Source organism: Phasianus colchicus, chromosome Z (assembly GCF_987193195.1).
Source record: "Phasianus colchicus chromosome Z, bPhaCol1.hap1.1, whole genome shotgun sequence".
Lineage (NCBI taxonomy): Eukaryota > Metazoa > Chordata > Aves > Galliformes > Phasianidae > Phasianus > Phasianus colchicus.
The window spans coordinates 91,294,852-91,310,125 of NC_143476.1; the positions used below are offsets into that span (position 1 = coordinate 91,294,852).

The 15,274-nt window shown below is 50.0% G+C and overlaps 2 protein-coding genes across 7 annotated transcripts in view; both read right to left on the reverse strand.

The window, feature by feature from the left end:
- The window catches only part of ZNF532 (zinc finger protein 532), a 41,095-nt gene extending 40,514 nt beyond the window's left edge, over window positions 1-581 (reverse strand). For 2 of the 3 annotated variants that reach the window (XM_090130675.1, XM_090130672.1), the window contains exon 1: window positions 42-377. The gene's annotated coding sequence lies outside the window, so the exon portion shown is untranslated. Of the gene's footprint in view, window positions 1-41; window positions 378-522 lie in introns of those variants that run through there. The other variant, XM_090130678.1, reaches the window with a different exon arrangement.
- An 11,338-nt stretch (window positions 582-11,919) lies between these two features.
- The window catches only part of MALT1 (MALT1 paracaspase), a 31,697-nt gene continuing 28,342 nt past the window's right edge, over window positions 11,920-15,274 (reverse strand). For all 4 annotated transcript variants that reach the window (XM_031609211.2, XM_031609210.2, XM_031609209.2 and 1 more), the window contains one exon: window positions 11,920-15,220. In XM_031609211.2, coding sequence (XP_031465071.2) covers window positions 14,759-15,220 — 462 coding nt within the window. In that variant the 3' untranslated portion in view covers window positions 11,920-14,758. The remainder of the gene's footprint in view (window positions 15,221-15,274) is intronic.

Below are 15,274 nucleotides of genomic sequence, written 5' to 3' on the forward strand. Positions count from 1 at the left end.
CCGTCCCACGCGGCAGCGCCGGCTCCTCCGCGGCTACTCACCCTGCGCTCCGCGCACCCACCGCCATCGCTGCGTGCCCGGCCCCGTCTCCGCGCGGGGCTCGCTCCGTCCTCCGGCCGGCCGCCGACCCGGCGACGCCGCCGAGCCGCACCTGTAACTAAGAGCCGAGGCCGGGCGCGACCCGCGCCGCCTTCCCCTCCGGGAGCGCCGACGGCCGGCGCCTTCCCCGCATCCCTCATCCCCACCCCGCGCCACGGAACGCCGCCACGTTCTTCCGCCGCCTCGGCCCCGGGCACGCGGATCGCACGAGGACCCCTCCCCCGGCCCCGCACCGCCGCCCGAGCCGGGCCACGCTCGCCCCTCTGCGCCGCGGGGCGTCGGGCGGCGGGGGTGGCGGCGGTGCGGATCGGGGCCGCGGGGAGGTGGGCTGCGGGCGAGCCGGCGGAGCAGGCCGCGCTCCGCCGGGCCGGGAGGAGGAGGCGACCCCGACCGCACGCAACCTCCGCCCCCGCGCGCACACACCTGCTGCGGCCCGGGCCCGGCGGGGCTCGGGGGGGGGCGCGGCCGCGGTCAGCGCCGCCGGGCCCGGCCAGGAGACGGCGGAGCATAATGGCAGCGGCTCTGCGGGAGGCGGAGGGGGGGGGGGCGGGCGGGGGGAGCAGCGGCTCGCACGGGTGGGGGAGAAGCTCCGTGCGATTCCCTGCGGAGCGGCTCCGGGAGACGGCCGGGGGGCGGGGAGGGCCGCGCGGCCCCAGCGCTCCGCGGGCGGCGGGGATCGGGCAGCGCCGGGCGGGTCGCGGCCTCGACGGCGGAGCCGGCCGCCTTCCCCGGCCCGGCCGCCTATCCCCGGTCGGCCGCCTATCCCCGGTCGGCCGCCTATCCCCGGTCGGCCGCCTATCCCCGGTCGGCCGCCTATCCCCGGTCGGCCGCACGCCGCGTTCCGGCCCGCAGCGCTCGGAGCCGCGGGCGGCGCTGCCGGCACCGCACGGTTGCCGTCCCCGGAGCCGGGCCGCTACGCTGCGCTGCACCGCAAGGCCGGGCGGGGAGCGGCGGCTGCTCGCTGCGTGACCCCGGCTGCTCGGCCTGCGGGCATCCCGTCATTTTAAACGGGTTTTGTCATTTGGATCCCGCAACGCGAAGCTCCGCGTTCAGCTGAACGCCGGTTTTATGTATTAGGAACGAGGCAGCCGTACCGAGATCGTGATGCAGGGTTTGACAGCCGCCTGCACTCGATTGAAGCCTCTGCGGTAGCATTGCAGCCTTTCAGTATGTAAAGGGAGCCTACAAACAGGGGGGGAATTAACTCTTTGAAAGGCTGGATAACTGCAGGATAAGGGGAAATGGTTTGAAGCTGAGGGAGGGGAGGCTTAGATTGGATGTCAGGGGGAAATTCTTTAGAGAGAGTGGTGAGGTGCTGGAACAGCTGCCCAGAGAGGCTGTGGATGCCCCATCCATCCCTGGAGGTGTTCAAGGCCAGGCTGGATGGGGCCCTGGGCAGCCTGGGCTGCTATGAAATGTGGAGATTGTTGGCCCTGCATGTGGCAGGGGGTTGGAGATTCATGATCCTTGAGGTCCCTTTCTAACCCAGGCCATTCTGTGATTCTGTTCCATTAAAGGCAATGGATCTGCATTCTGTGCTGACATCCAGGAAGGGCCTCTGACCCGCACCACCCAGGGTTCGTCCTGCAGCTGCCCCCTGAAACACCCAAATTTTCCCTCATTTACCAGGAAATTGGGTGGGAAGCTGTGGGAAGTCTGTTTCCCTGCGCTGGGTGCGTCAGGTTTGCTGGCATAGCAGGGTGTGTAGCAGCTGCTGCTGCTGTTTTTGCATTGCGGCTTACACGTGGCATAGAGGTCCCTGTGCCTTTTGGAGAGGCTTGTTTCTTCCTGACCACATGTTTCTGGCATCCCCATGGGAAAAAAACAGCTGGTCACCTCAAGCATTTAACTCTCGAATAGTAAAGTTAAGAGGATTGGAAATACTGCTTGTGAGTGGAGCTGGGCAGACCGCCCTTCTGCAGCAGCTTTTTCCTTCACACACACAAAACAACAGAGCGCTGCATTGCAGCTGTCCCCGCAGCGCCGCTGCTGCTCGATGAGGCCTCAGATGATCTCAGCACATTCCGTCCCCGGGTCCCTTTGAGGCAGCTGCTGTGTGTGGGTCACTGCAGTGAGCCGTCCATCCTACCCCATGGGTCAGCCATGGGTCTGTGCAGGACAGCCCCAGGCAGGCTTGGTTCCTACAGCTGCCAGACGTCTTCCTCAAAGATCCCACCTGCACGTTTCCTTCCCCTCACCCCATCCCCACGGCTGTGGCTGCAGGCAGTGGGATTAGCTGGCACAGAGCAGCACTGCTGTTCTGTTCTGCCCTGGTCGGTGTGCAGCGGAGCGCAGACCCCGTTTGCCATCCCCGTAGATGTGGTGCTGTACCATCCTTAGAACCCGTGGTGGAAGGAATTACCGCTTCCTGACATTATTCTACTTTTGATGCTGCAGCGAATGCTGATTGCTTCTTAATTATTTAATTCTGTAAGGATGCTAGGGCTCTGGAAATCCACCACTGCAAAACCTGCTGCGTTATTTCTGCTTTCTGTATTGGAATCCGTTGCATCAAATATAAGCAGCCTCAAACAAAGCTTTTACTCATCGCAGCTCTGCTGGGTCAAAAGGTGATTTTACACAATCAGACACAATTTACGTTTCATTTTTTATGTCGGAATAAATGATGCCTTTTTCTTGCACTCTCCCAGTTTTGTTTGTTGCTTTATTCAATAACACTTCCCTCCTTTACTTTATCCAAGAAGGGTAAATAACATATAAATTCCATATTTTCAATCCTACATTTATTTTTGTTCTAATAGTTCTATCGCGTCTGGCAGAAACTGAAAACTATCCATCGCTTCAGTTGCTTTCATAGGTTTTTCATCTTAAAATTTCCTGTACTGTGCTCCTGATAAGAGCACAGCAGAAGAGCACTGCGTTCTCCTTCTATATAATACATTTGCTTTTCCTTCTTTCAGTGCTAGGAATGCAATGGTACGATTTTTCTTTAAGTGTTATACTGAAACATTACATATTAAAAAAACAAACGCTGCATCTGAACTTTGCTTTTTCAGATGCTTATATTGCTATTCTTTACATATTTTCTTGGCAAAATAATTCCATTTCCTTTATTGTTTATTAATTTATGTCTTATTTCTTGGACTGAAAACTCCAGGGTTCCTTTTAGAAAAATGAGATTTATTAAAAAAAAGTCATCTCACGGGAGATAAGAAGAAGGACTTTGGAAGGGAGAAAACTAGCCACACTGGAAATCATCTGAACTAACGTTGAGGTTAAGTAAAAATTATTGGCACAGCAGTAGCACTCATGGAAAGCTGAGGATGGGGCTGAGCAGAGGCTCAGGTTGTCCTGGGAGCTGCCCTGCTCTGCCCTTGTCCCACCACCCCGCGGCTCCCGGTGCAGCCAGGGGGATGGATGCGGCTTTGCTGCTCTGTCCACCTCCAGGCTATTCTTTCATTCTGCACAGAGGTATTTCAGATGAAGGAAAGGGCGCTTAGCACCCACATCAGCCCTGTGGAATGCCAGCCCTGTAATGGCGAAGGGAGCGGGGCAGCCCTGGGCCCGGGTTTTCCCTGCTACCACCTCCCAAACCCAAAGCTCCACCTGCGTCACCAGTTAATTACATAACAGGACCGCATGCAAATGACAAAATGCAAGGCTAATGGATTTTCTGTGAGCACCTGTTAGTACAGTCCTTTCTGCTTGCTATACCTTCCAGCGCTGGGACAGAAACCCCTCCGTCAGCGTTCTCCTCAGGCATCGACCACCTGCCTGATTAACATCCGTATAACGAAGCTCATCAGCGGAGGACATTGAAAAATGTCTGTTTTGTTCCCTCAACGCACCATATGTACGGGGGTTTTACTTCCCTTCTCTTGATATTTATTCAAGTACGCGAGGATTATTTCTGAATTATTCATCGTACAATATCTGATTAGGCTGTGGCTGTGCAGGCTCCCACTCTTAATGAATGAGCCATTAGCCCTTTGCAGATGGTTCTATCAGCAGCTATTTGAGCACTGTGTGCTCACCTGCATGCGCCCGGAGGATGCAGCTCACTGCAACCGCAGCTGAGCGCCTGTGCTGCTCCATGCCCTCCTCAGGCAGTGCTTTTACTCTGCCCTTTCTGATGCTGGATGCACCTTCTCTCAAGGCTGAAATTCTCCATGCCGGTCAAGTAGGAGGGAGAGCGTTTTTGCAATGCTGAAGTTTTGTTTTAAACAAAACACGGGTGTGTCAGAGCAGGGCAGCCCGCAGCTATGGCCTGGGGGTGGGCTAAGGAACGCCGCAGGCTTGCAGAGTGACACTGCAGGATGGCGTTATCAGCTCAGTGGGTTTCTCAGGGAGCACAGGGCACGCCGTGCTGCACAGCTCCTTGGCTCCGGCAGTGCCCGCTGTACTGGCCATGGCCACCCTGTATGCACACGGCTGGAGGGGTGAAGAGAGGTGGTTCTGTGCCTGCTGAGCATCCCGCAACACCCAACCACAAGCAGTGTGGGGGAACGTGTCTGCCTCCATCACGTCCCCGAGTGCTTTGAAACACCCAGGGCACCCACGCTGCTCGCTTTATCGTCCTGCTGGGCCCCAGATCAGCTTCCCCGCTTTGTGTGGAGGGCAGGTGATGGGGCCCTGCTGCGTCTGGCACAAAGGAACAGACGGGCACACTTATCTCTCTGCAGGGGCCCCAGGTGACGGCGCGGCCCCGTGGGATGCTGTGGGGCCATCAGTGCAGCAGGACGGCCGATACGGCTGCTGGGACATCCGTCGCTGTCACCAGGGACAATGCTCAGTCTGACCACACCTGCCACAGCCCTGACAACATTGTGCTTAATGTCAGCCTGTGCAGGGAGATTAGGAGCGGGCCGTGGGCCTGCATGCGTTGTCCACAGGGCTCATTCACCACTGCAGTTCCTCAGCAACTTTGTCCTCTCTGCTTTCAGAAGAGCCCATGCTGCTGCTGTTCCCCAGCACTGCCTCCTCACCCTCGTGGGGGTATCCACATAGGACCTGGCCCCTAAAAACACCTCAAAGATCAGGGAGCTTATACATCAAGTGATCATTATAGCTTCCTTCGTGACAAGAAATGCCGTTTTGTTCCTTCTGAGCCGCTGTGCTGTGTTGTTGAACAGTCTTACCCGTAGTGTTTGTACATCCATAGAAGATACAGCAGTCAGCGTCACGGGCAGCAAACTGCACTGCTGAGCTGGAGAGAGGAGCTCCGTGCACAGGCAGCCGGGCTCATGCAGTGTAGGCAGCCTGACTCAGAAATGGGGGATGGCAGTGGGATCTGGGAGGGCAAAGCCCAAGGATGGCATGGGCACATTAAGAGCACAGAAAAGGAGGCTGGAACTGTAGGACCCTTCTGTCTCAGCCTGCTGAAAACCATGTGCATCCACAGCCACCACGGGATGTGGTGAAGCGGCAGGAGCTGGTTGCAGAATGTCTCATTTGCTTGAGACAGGATTCAAACTTGTTCTTCTGTTTGTATCACTCCCCTCCCTCAAAGGTGCCAAGACAAGGAAGGGATCATCCCAGCAGCAGGAGACAAGGCAAAGGGTTCAGAATGTGAATGGAGGCAGAGCGAGCGCCGCCCAGGAGCCCATTCCTGAGCTGAGCCCCACACCTGTGTCCTGGGGACACAAGAAGCAGAGCACCTGTGCCACGTGCTGGGCCATGTCATGTCCTCAGCAACGGGGAGAGGGGCCCGAAGCTCACAGCAGAGTGGGGCTGAAGCCACCCATGGGAGGTGTGGGGCCATCAGTGCCATGGGGCCCAGGGCACAGCCTGCAGGGCCCTCATCCTTCTGGAAGAGAAAATAACCTCACACCCTTGCTGTTACCTGTCTGTTCACTATGGGTAGAAATTATTCTGTTGGTGAGTTATTGAATTGTGATAACAATAGAGCAGTAAACAGCACAACCCGATTTAAGCCCTGCGTGGTCGGACCAACAGGTTAACATGCCTCAGTATAATCTCTGCAAGCAGAGAAATTGGTTGGACCCCTGCTGAAAGCCTTTCTGCACCACCCTTCTGTGGGAACAATACAAATAATTACACAGGCTTGGTGTGCAAGAAATGGCTTAGCTTCAGATAAGGCAAAAATTTACATTTTGCACCACATGCATACAAATAATAATCCTGGCAGCAAAGTCAACTGCTCAGAGCTCTGAAAAAAAAAAAAAAAAGTCCATCTTACATAAATAAAATCAATTCTAGTTTGTGATACGTTGGAATTCTAATTACCCCTTTTGTGCCTTATATCTACTATAGCTCAGACGCCTTCAGATCTAGCGGGCAGATGGAGTTTAACAGGAAATATGACATCAACAGATGCCTCTACCTGGCCATCTTTGTTCAGTCTGGGAATAAATTGCGGGGTAAGGTATGAAAACATGTTTTCTTATAGGGCCACCATCTGCTAACTTGAGAAGTTGCTGCTACTGATGACTCAGTAGCATTTGTATTTGCAAAAGACTACTAATATGATTCTTGAGATAGCTATTATGCATTAACTTCACTGTAACAACTGACTAGCACTGACATAACTGCGGTAAGAAAATACTGCAGTAAGAAAAGCTCACGAGTCTAAAAGGAAAATTACTTGGAACAGAATTAATTGAGAAAGGGCAACTACCTCTTGCCGCAATCTTCAGGAAGACAATCTGATTTTTTCTCCTTTCCTGCAGTACTCCGTTAAGAAAGGAAAACATTTGTTCCTTGACAGCGCTTTGCAGTTTTGCTAACAGCCTTCACAAAACAAACAATTTAATGAAGGCGTTTGGTTATCTGTGTTTGTGAAGAGAAGAAGGAGGAGGGCTGCCTGCTGCTGCAGTGAGCTGCAGGACAGCTGTTTTGTGACGGCTGACGGCAGAGGACACACAGCATCAGTGCACCCCAGAGCACTGACAGCACGTTTCCTCTCATTGGGTCAGGAGACAAGGAGCTGCTGTGAGTTGTAAATGTGATGTCAGTGTCCTACTGTGATATATTCCTTCAGAAAACGAATGGGAGAGGACAGTTTGCATGTTAGTGCTGCACGTCTTCTTGCTGGCAATTGCCCCTGAGAGCCCCAAGTTTAATTGCACTGGATACTCACAGTAAGAGGTTGGTACCTTTAGCATCATTCAGCAATTTTGGTTCCTGCTGAGCAGTACAGGACAAAACTAACAGCTCAGTTTTAAATATTCAGTAGGCTGCAGAAAGGATTTCTGTTCAATTTACCAGCTTACCACCAATCTCCAGTGGTTTGGGTATTGCCCTGTCAAGGCAAGCAGTGCCTCAGGGAGCAGTAAGCAGCTCTGTAATTCAGCCTTTGCGGTCTTCCTGCAGGCTCCCATGCCTGAGCCCTTCAGCACAGCACTCTGGCAGCCTTTCCTCTCCTTCAGCTGTTTGACAGAGCAAACACTCCCTCGATCAGCTCTGCATTCAGAGAGAATTGCAGCACTGCTCTCCTCAGCCCACTCCTGTACAGCAGCCATCTCCCCAGGAGAGGCAGCACAGCACCATCTGTGCACAGGTTGCTGCTGACGGAGAAGTTCTAAGCAGCTTTTTTCTAGACAGCATCACTGACGACAGAGAAGGGAAGCAGCTCTGCCCGCCTTATTGCACTAACAGCACACAACTGAGTGCAGCCCTGATCATAGAATCACAGAATCATTGAATCACAAGGTTGGAATCACAAGCCCTCTAGCCAGTTCCTTATCCAAAGGAGCATATACCTGTCCAGGTCACAGGACAGGTTATCCCACTCAGGGAAGCACACCCACCTGCAGGTGCATCACTCTGCTCTGTGTGGTGCACAGAGAGGAGCACTGAGTTCAGGTGTGGAGCAGGCTGCCACCAGCCAGCATGGGGTCTGTGCTGGACAATGAGCTCTCATCCCAAAGCCACAGTTCCCAACCTGAGGTGCACAGCTCTCTGTCTGCTTTTCAGGACTCCACACAAGATAGAAGAAAGATTTTTTTATTGTCAGAAATCTTCACTGCTCCTACAGCAGCCACATCTTCCAGATCTAGGGAGCAGTTCATCATCCTGGAGTGTTTGGCTGGCAGTGCATGCAGAGTGCAGGGGGACAACCAGAAACAATGATTTACGTTTCTTAGACACACTGCAAGGAGGATCACTTCATGTTCCTGAAAGCGTCAGGAACACTCTGTGCCAGCAATCCCAGCAGAACAGTGCACACCATAACACTCAGTCGTGCTGTACAAGCACAGTGCAGTGACTGTTCCTTTCTCATAATGCTCTCTCCTGGTATGGCAAAGTTCATGCAACACAGCACAACCCAGTGCTATGGATTCATAAACAGAGCAAGCAAGTAGTTTGCTTCCATACATCAGAGAAAAGTGTATTTTAACATGTCGGGGGCTGCTGCGTATGACCGGGATTATGCCAGTGAAGATGGTGCACAGAAATGTCTTCTACTGCAGTATCCAATGAGAGTCCTACCTCGGATTTATGTACTGCCAAACTCACTTCACCTTCACCCAGCAAATCACAGATGTGCTTGCAATGCAGTGTGCAAAGAGCTGCAGTTCTCCACCTGCCAGGACAGGTAAAAGTCTTGGCACAAAGCACAGCTATTTTCTGATTAAAATGTTTCCATTATGGCCAGAGATGGCAATCTAGTGAGTGTTTCATATAACACGGTTTCCTCTCAGTGCTGGTTTTGGAGCAGTTTTCTGTCCATCTCTAAGACAGGCATAAAGCAAAACCCACAAAAATTCGAGAACGAACAAGTCATCATCTCATAGGTACACTGCACTTCCTTGAAAGACAGCAGTGAGTCTTAGAGAAAGCAAACAAGCAAAACCCACCCTCATTTGGTACTTCCCAACAATCTCAGAGCATTTCTTAAACATTACTGCACTGCACATCCCCGGCTGATCCTGGGTGGCAGAATCTCTGGTACTCCTGGCACTGAAGAGAAGGGAAAAGAAAGGAGTAGAGCAAAGGCAGGCATAAAGACGGGAAATGAACAGAGAACAGCCCTGGGACCAGATTAAGTGTCGTGAGCACTGAAAACAGCACATTCAGAGAGGAACAGCTGTGAGCAGCTCCGGCTCCTTAGGGGTCAGGCAGAGGGGTATCTCCAGGTGATGGACCACAACCGCAGGATGACGTGCTGATGTGCACGTTACATGACAGCAGGATAGGATGCCAGAAAACGGAGCTGCCTGATTTGCAGAGCGATGAAATAAAGCCTAACCACCAAGCCACGTCATCACAAAGCCCAGGAAACACATCTGGGCTGTTTGATCTTGTGCTGTTCTGCACTGTGAAGAATTCCCATGCTAATTTCAAGTGACTCTGAAAAACAAAAGTGGAGGCTGACAAAACAACTGAAATTATTTCTATCTGAGAATACAGATGAGGCAGTCCCAGTCTTTTACTCCTGCCCCTGCTGCAGCGCTTCTGAGTGATGGAGGCACATGTGGGGTGTTGCTGTGGCAGTGCATGAACAGTGAGCTCATGCTCCCTGTGAATGCCAACAACAGTGATGGGAGACAGCAGCTCTTATCAGCTGCTAAAATAAGCCTGGTATGACTAAATTGCAGCAGTGGTGCCTTAGAAATTTAGTAAGTGCTTAGTTTTCGTAACGTGAGTGTGTTCTAACTCCACTCCTAGACAACTGTGATTACTGCAATAATACATAAACAAACAAAACCAAAGAAACAAGCAAATTCCCAACCCCCTCCCACAGCTCACACATTCCTATCAGTGAGCAGATCTCACTGAATTGAGATTCTGTGCGAGGAGGGAGGAGCGATGCCAAGTATTTCCCTGATGGCTGTGATACAACACGTCTGGATGAGCTCAGCCCTGAGACTTCATGGATGTCAGAGCTGCCGAAGTATTAATTAGCTGACACAGAGTGAAGGCAAATGGATGATGCATGAACAAAAGTAACACCTACACACAGCGAGACTTGACCTGACAGGGGAGGGTCACGCAGTGCAGATGTCTTTTATGGCCAAAATGAGAACAATTTGAGGACTCTTAATGTACAAAGCTGCTTTACTGAGGCGGTAACTAGGAGATCTGCATCAACAGCATCACAATTTCATAGCGCTATTCAGGAGCGCTTTGAGGGAGAAGAGCTCTGAGAACTCACACGGCGTGGGGAAGAGAGAGAAAAAAAACAGACGGACAGAGAGAAAGATGCTCACCCGGGAGCAAATGCCAGGTTCTGCTGCTGACACCGGCGCTGCTCTCCCTCGGCCGCTCGGCACGGCTCAGCACCGTGTGCCAGCACTGCCTCCTGCGGTCACAGCCCTGCGCAGCACATGGGGCTCGAACGCCAGAGACCAAACGAATCCCGAGGAGGTAATTTTGGAAAGCACTGTTCACCGGCCTCTCCTGCTCCCGTTTCTCTCATTTGAGGATTACTTGCAGAAGTTTGGTGCTTCAGTAGCTTGGCTTCTTGCATTAGAATTAGTTTCTCTTGGTGCAGAGTGGGGAGGGAAAACAGAAAAAGAGCACTGGCCTTTCCAAAGAGCATGAACTTTCCCTTTGCCAGACAAACCTGAGACTGGCTCACACCCATCTGGGCTGCCTTCAAACCCAACTTCCAAATATGTTCAGCTGCCAAGAGATAAACGACTACCATAAATCAGTAATGCAAAAACATACAATTGTGGGTAAAGCAGCTGGTAAGTTAACTCAGCAGTTAATTTGAGCCTGAAAGAGATATTATGATTATACCATCAGCTTCCAGGAAGAAAGAAGAACAAAACCCAGGGCTTTAGTTCAGAGAGGGCACCACAACCACAGGCAGCTTCAGTAGCTGCCCAGGTTTAGTCCCCCTTCACTTTTGAAGTTCAGCCAAAGGAAATGCTCACCTCCTGCACTCATCCTTCAGCACCAGGATGTTTTGCCCTCAGCACCACTGACCAGATCACCTGGAGCACATCCTAAGGGTGGTGATACTGCAAGGAAATGTCTTTTGACCACCACTCCCTTCTTCAGCAGAGGATGGGGAGGCACTGGAACAGGTTGCCCAAGGAGGTTGTGGATGCCCCATCCCTGCAGGCATTCAAGGCCAGGCTGGATGTGGCTCTGGGCAGCCTGGTCTGCTGGTTGGCAACCCTGCACACAGCAGGGGGTTGGAATTAAATGAGCACTGTGGTCCTTTTCAACCCAGGCCATTCTATTGTGCTGTGATTCAGCAGGGCTCAAATGGTAGAGATCTCTACCACAGACCCTACAGCCATGGGGTGAGCTTTGTCTCCTTCCCATCCCTTCTCTTTACGATGTTATAATAGTTTCATTTCAAGCATCTTTGGCTCTGATCACTTCCTGCGTGGGGGGGGGCAGACAGCAGCACCAGATCACGCACCAGGCTGAGCTGGTGCAGCTCTCTGCAGGCAGGGACACGGAGCGCTGTGCTGCAGTACTGCCTGCTCACCATGCTGGGACGCTGCTGCTGCATACGGCACTGCTGCTCCTGGACGCCCTCCTGTGCCACGAGGAGCAGAGCTCTCCTGCAAACAAACGTGCAAATGCAGGCAGTGAGCTTTAATAGTTGGACTTCCTCTGCATTTCTTGAGGACGTGGTCAGAACATGGCTAGAACTAGGAGGGATACCTTGTGAAGTGATGTAGTACCAGGAGTAACACTGGGATGGCAGAAGCTGGACTGCATGGAAACTAACAGAGGATTTCCCTACTCCAAACCCATGATTTGAGAAGCCCACACTAGGAGCAGGGTGCAGGTGAGTGCATCTCCGGTTGAAGCTTGCAATTCAGATCTGCCCTTCTTGTTAAGGGAACTAATTCTGCTGTATGTTGTTTTAATACAGTGTTGTTTTTTTAAACTAGGAGGAGTAGGAGAAAACAGCAGCTACACTTGCGCAGGTACCTTGTGAGCAACAGTTTATTTCAGAAGTAAGAAACAAAGTTCTCATACAAAGTAGAAAATGGTGACAAAGTACCAAATAACATTACAGTACTGGGACATTCATCAAGCTGTATTTTAACTTATGGGCCAGCTGCATACTGCATAGGATAATTAATGCACAGTGCATCTCAGTCATCAATAAATATTTCACTGTTCTCCAAAGGAGAAATCAGAAACTCATATACAGAACAGTTCAAGTACAGCTGTCATTTTGGAAATAACTACATTAACTTCCACGTACACACACCCACCTCTCAGCACAGTTGAGATGAGCAGACCTGGCCAGCAGTGCTGCTCACACTCAGCTGGGATTGCTGGGAGCACACAGAGCACCCAGCCAGCACACTTAAATCCCATGGAAGGCTCGGTGCTCAACTGAAGATTTAAATTGCTTTGTCCATTACATCAGCGTGATTATTCAACTTTTTTTTTTAGGGTACCTACTTAATTTGTCTAAGAAAAAAGATTATTTAGTTATGGAACAGCTTGCCCAAGGAGGCTGTGGATGCCCCATCCCTGGAGGCATTCAAAGCCAGGCTGGATGTGGCTCTGGGCAGCCTGGTCTGCTGGTTGGAACTGGATGAGCATTGTGGTCCTTTTCAACCCAGGCCATTCTATGAGTCTATGATGGCAATCTTAATTAAAGCAATACCACTTAATAGTATTACCAAAGCAAGAGAGGCTCCTATCCATCTGTGAAATCTCTCTGGAAAGGTGATTACCTCACCCTTGATACTTCCATGCTCTCAAAGCATCAAGTATTCTGAAGACCTAATAAAGCATCAGCGTTCTCACATTCTCCTCCTGATATACATAGCAAAGTAAACAAAACATTAAAAAAATTAGTCTTTTTTGAGCAAACCATTCAATCTGAATATGCAAAATAGTTCAGTATGCAGAACCATCTTTTCCTGAGTACAGATCAAAAACCTCAGCCCTGTCTGAAGGGGCTCGTTCCTTCTGCCCTCTTTGGTCAATGCAGGAATAGCGCACCACATGGGAGCAGCTCACTTGCCTTTCAATACAGGGCCAGCTGCCTTCTGCTTAGTGACACTATGAGGCTATGAGACACAGAAGGTTCTTTTTGACATCTGGTTTAGAGAGAATGGAACTCCATGGTTAAGCTCCAAAGAGAACACAAACACGTAGAGGCTGCAGGGCAATACATGACAGCTCAGGCCCTACCATGAAGCCAGCATCCCACAGCTTGCACAGACTGTGAAGGAGCTTTATTTGTTGCATTTGGGCATGCTGGAATCACCATCTTAGGTTCTTTGGTTAGACTTCTTTATCCTCTCAACTTGAAAGAACATGAATTCTTTTGGCCTGGAAAACAACTGAGTAGGCTGTTTGGGTTTTGCTTGCTTGTTTCAATCACCACAAGAAAGCAATGGCTTCTGTCCAGGTACACCACCCCTGTAACTTCAGCCTGAAGAACCCCAGAGCTCTCAGTCATCTCACCCATTCATTTTTGTATCTCAGCACATTTTGAAGCTTGGTTACCTATGCAATACTTTGCTTGCTAGGAACAGGCACTTTTTCACCTCGCATTTAGTGTTCTTCCAAGACAGGAAAAGACCAGCCTTGCGGAAATGCAATCAGCAAAAACCTTGTGCATCACGAAAGAGCACTGCAATAAGAGCAATGCACCATGGTATGAACCTGTGACCTTTTCTCCCTCTGACTATTTGTAATCTAGTATACCAAGACAAAAAAAAAATTGTTATTTACTCAATTCCTCTTTTCATCCTTGTTTCATTTTCCTTGCACAGCCTGACACCTGTCAGTTTCTGCGAGACACTGGAGAGAATGCAGAGTGCAGTAACAGCTGACTATGAGCTAGATCCAAAAGACTGAAATGTCAGTGACTGATCCTAATAAATACACAAGGAAGAAAAGAAATTGAAGCTTGAAGGATCCTTAACACCAGAACATCAAAACACCACACTTTCACTTCTGTAAAAGCTCTGCCTTTGTTTACTCTGTGTGCCATCTTATACACCCAACAGGAGGTTGTCCTAACATGTTAAAACACAAAACCTTATTCTAATACAGTATGTAAAAAGAAGCCTCTGGATACTGAAAAACTGAGACTGAAGGGGAAGGTATAATTTATCATTTTGGGGTTAATGAATTTTTTAAAAATCACATTAAATCATAGAGAAAATGGAAAATAATTTTCCTGCTTAAGTCTATCAACATTTTTTTCCTCTGACAGCTAGGCATGTTTTTAGTTTGCTTGTTTGCAGAGAACAAGCATTTCCTCTCTAAAAACTGAGTATTTATTTACAAAGCACTTACTTACAGTAAATCTTGTAACTTCAGTAGGTACTGGAGAAGCAGCAGCTGGGAAGATCCAAGGCTTTACTTTCAAGAGAAACTTTGGCACCACAACCTGGCTTCTATGCATTCTCCCTCCCTCCATAGATAGGAATCTTCCTCTAAGAGACTCAAGACTGCCTGTGTTCTTTACTTTCTTGACTGCTGGATCATGGAATAGGAATCTGAGGAGTTTGGATTTTTTTCTCCCCACCTTTCAAATCTTTAATGGTAGGACAAAACCCCAAAATTATGCCATTTCATTCCTAAATCTATCAGTCCAGTTTTGCTTCCTTGGATCTGGAAAACTCCCTGAGAGCAATATGAACCAACCCAAGACACAGCCTCATTCCCAGTACTAACTCTACATTCCCCAGTCCCTTTATCCCCAAATCTCCAAAATCCAGAATTTGAGTAAGCAGTGTGAAGGATCTCCTGTTCAGAACGGAAAAGAGTATCTTTGTTGAAGATATCACAGCTACTGCTGCTTAGACAACCTGAGGCTATCAGACAGGAGGAATTCCAGTTCAACAGTATCATCAGTGGTCTCTATTGGTACATTACTCTTTTCTGTAGGGGATGAGTAATTCTGTACTTCATGTCTTGAAGCTAACATTCTTGAAGTCCCATTGCAAGAACATGCCTCTAGTTGTCCAGTGCTGCCTGGGCAAGTACAGTTTGGATGGTAAGCCCCTGGGCAGGAATTTGGTTGGCAGCGACTAGGGAAGTAGTATTTAGTTACCAAAGGACTTGATTCTACTTGACTATGAAAAAGATTATTAGCTACACAACAGGTCTGGAGACAGTTATTTCTGAATCCATGATGGAGGCCTAATTTAGCGATGAGGGGCTTCCCAACATTAACTTCTTTTCTTTCATCCATTGTATCTTCTATTCCTGGATACTCATAGTGCAAGCAAACAGTGAAGATCAAGTGTTCCTATAAAAAGTAAAAGAAGAGGAAAAAAGGTTATACTTCTTCCCCAAATAACAA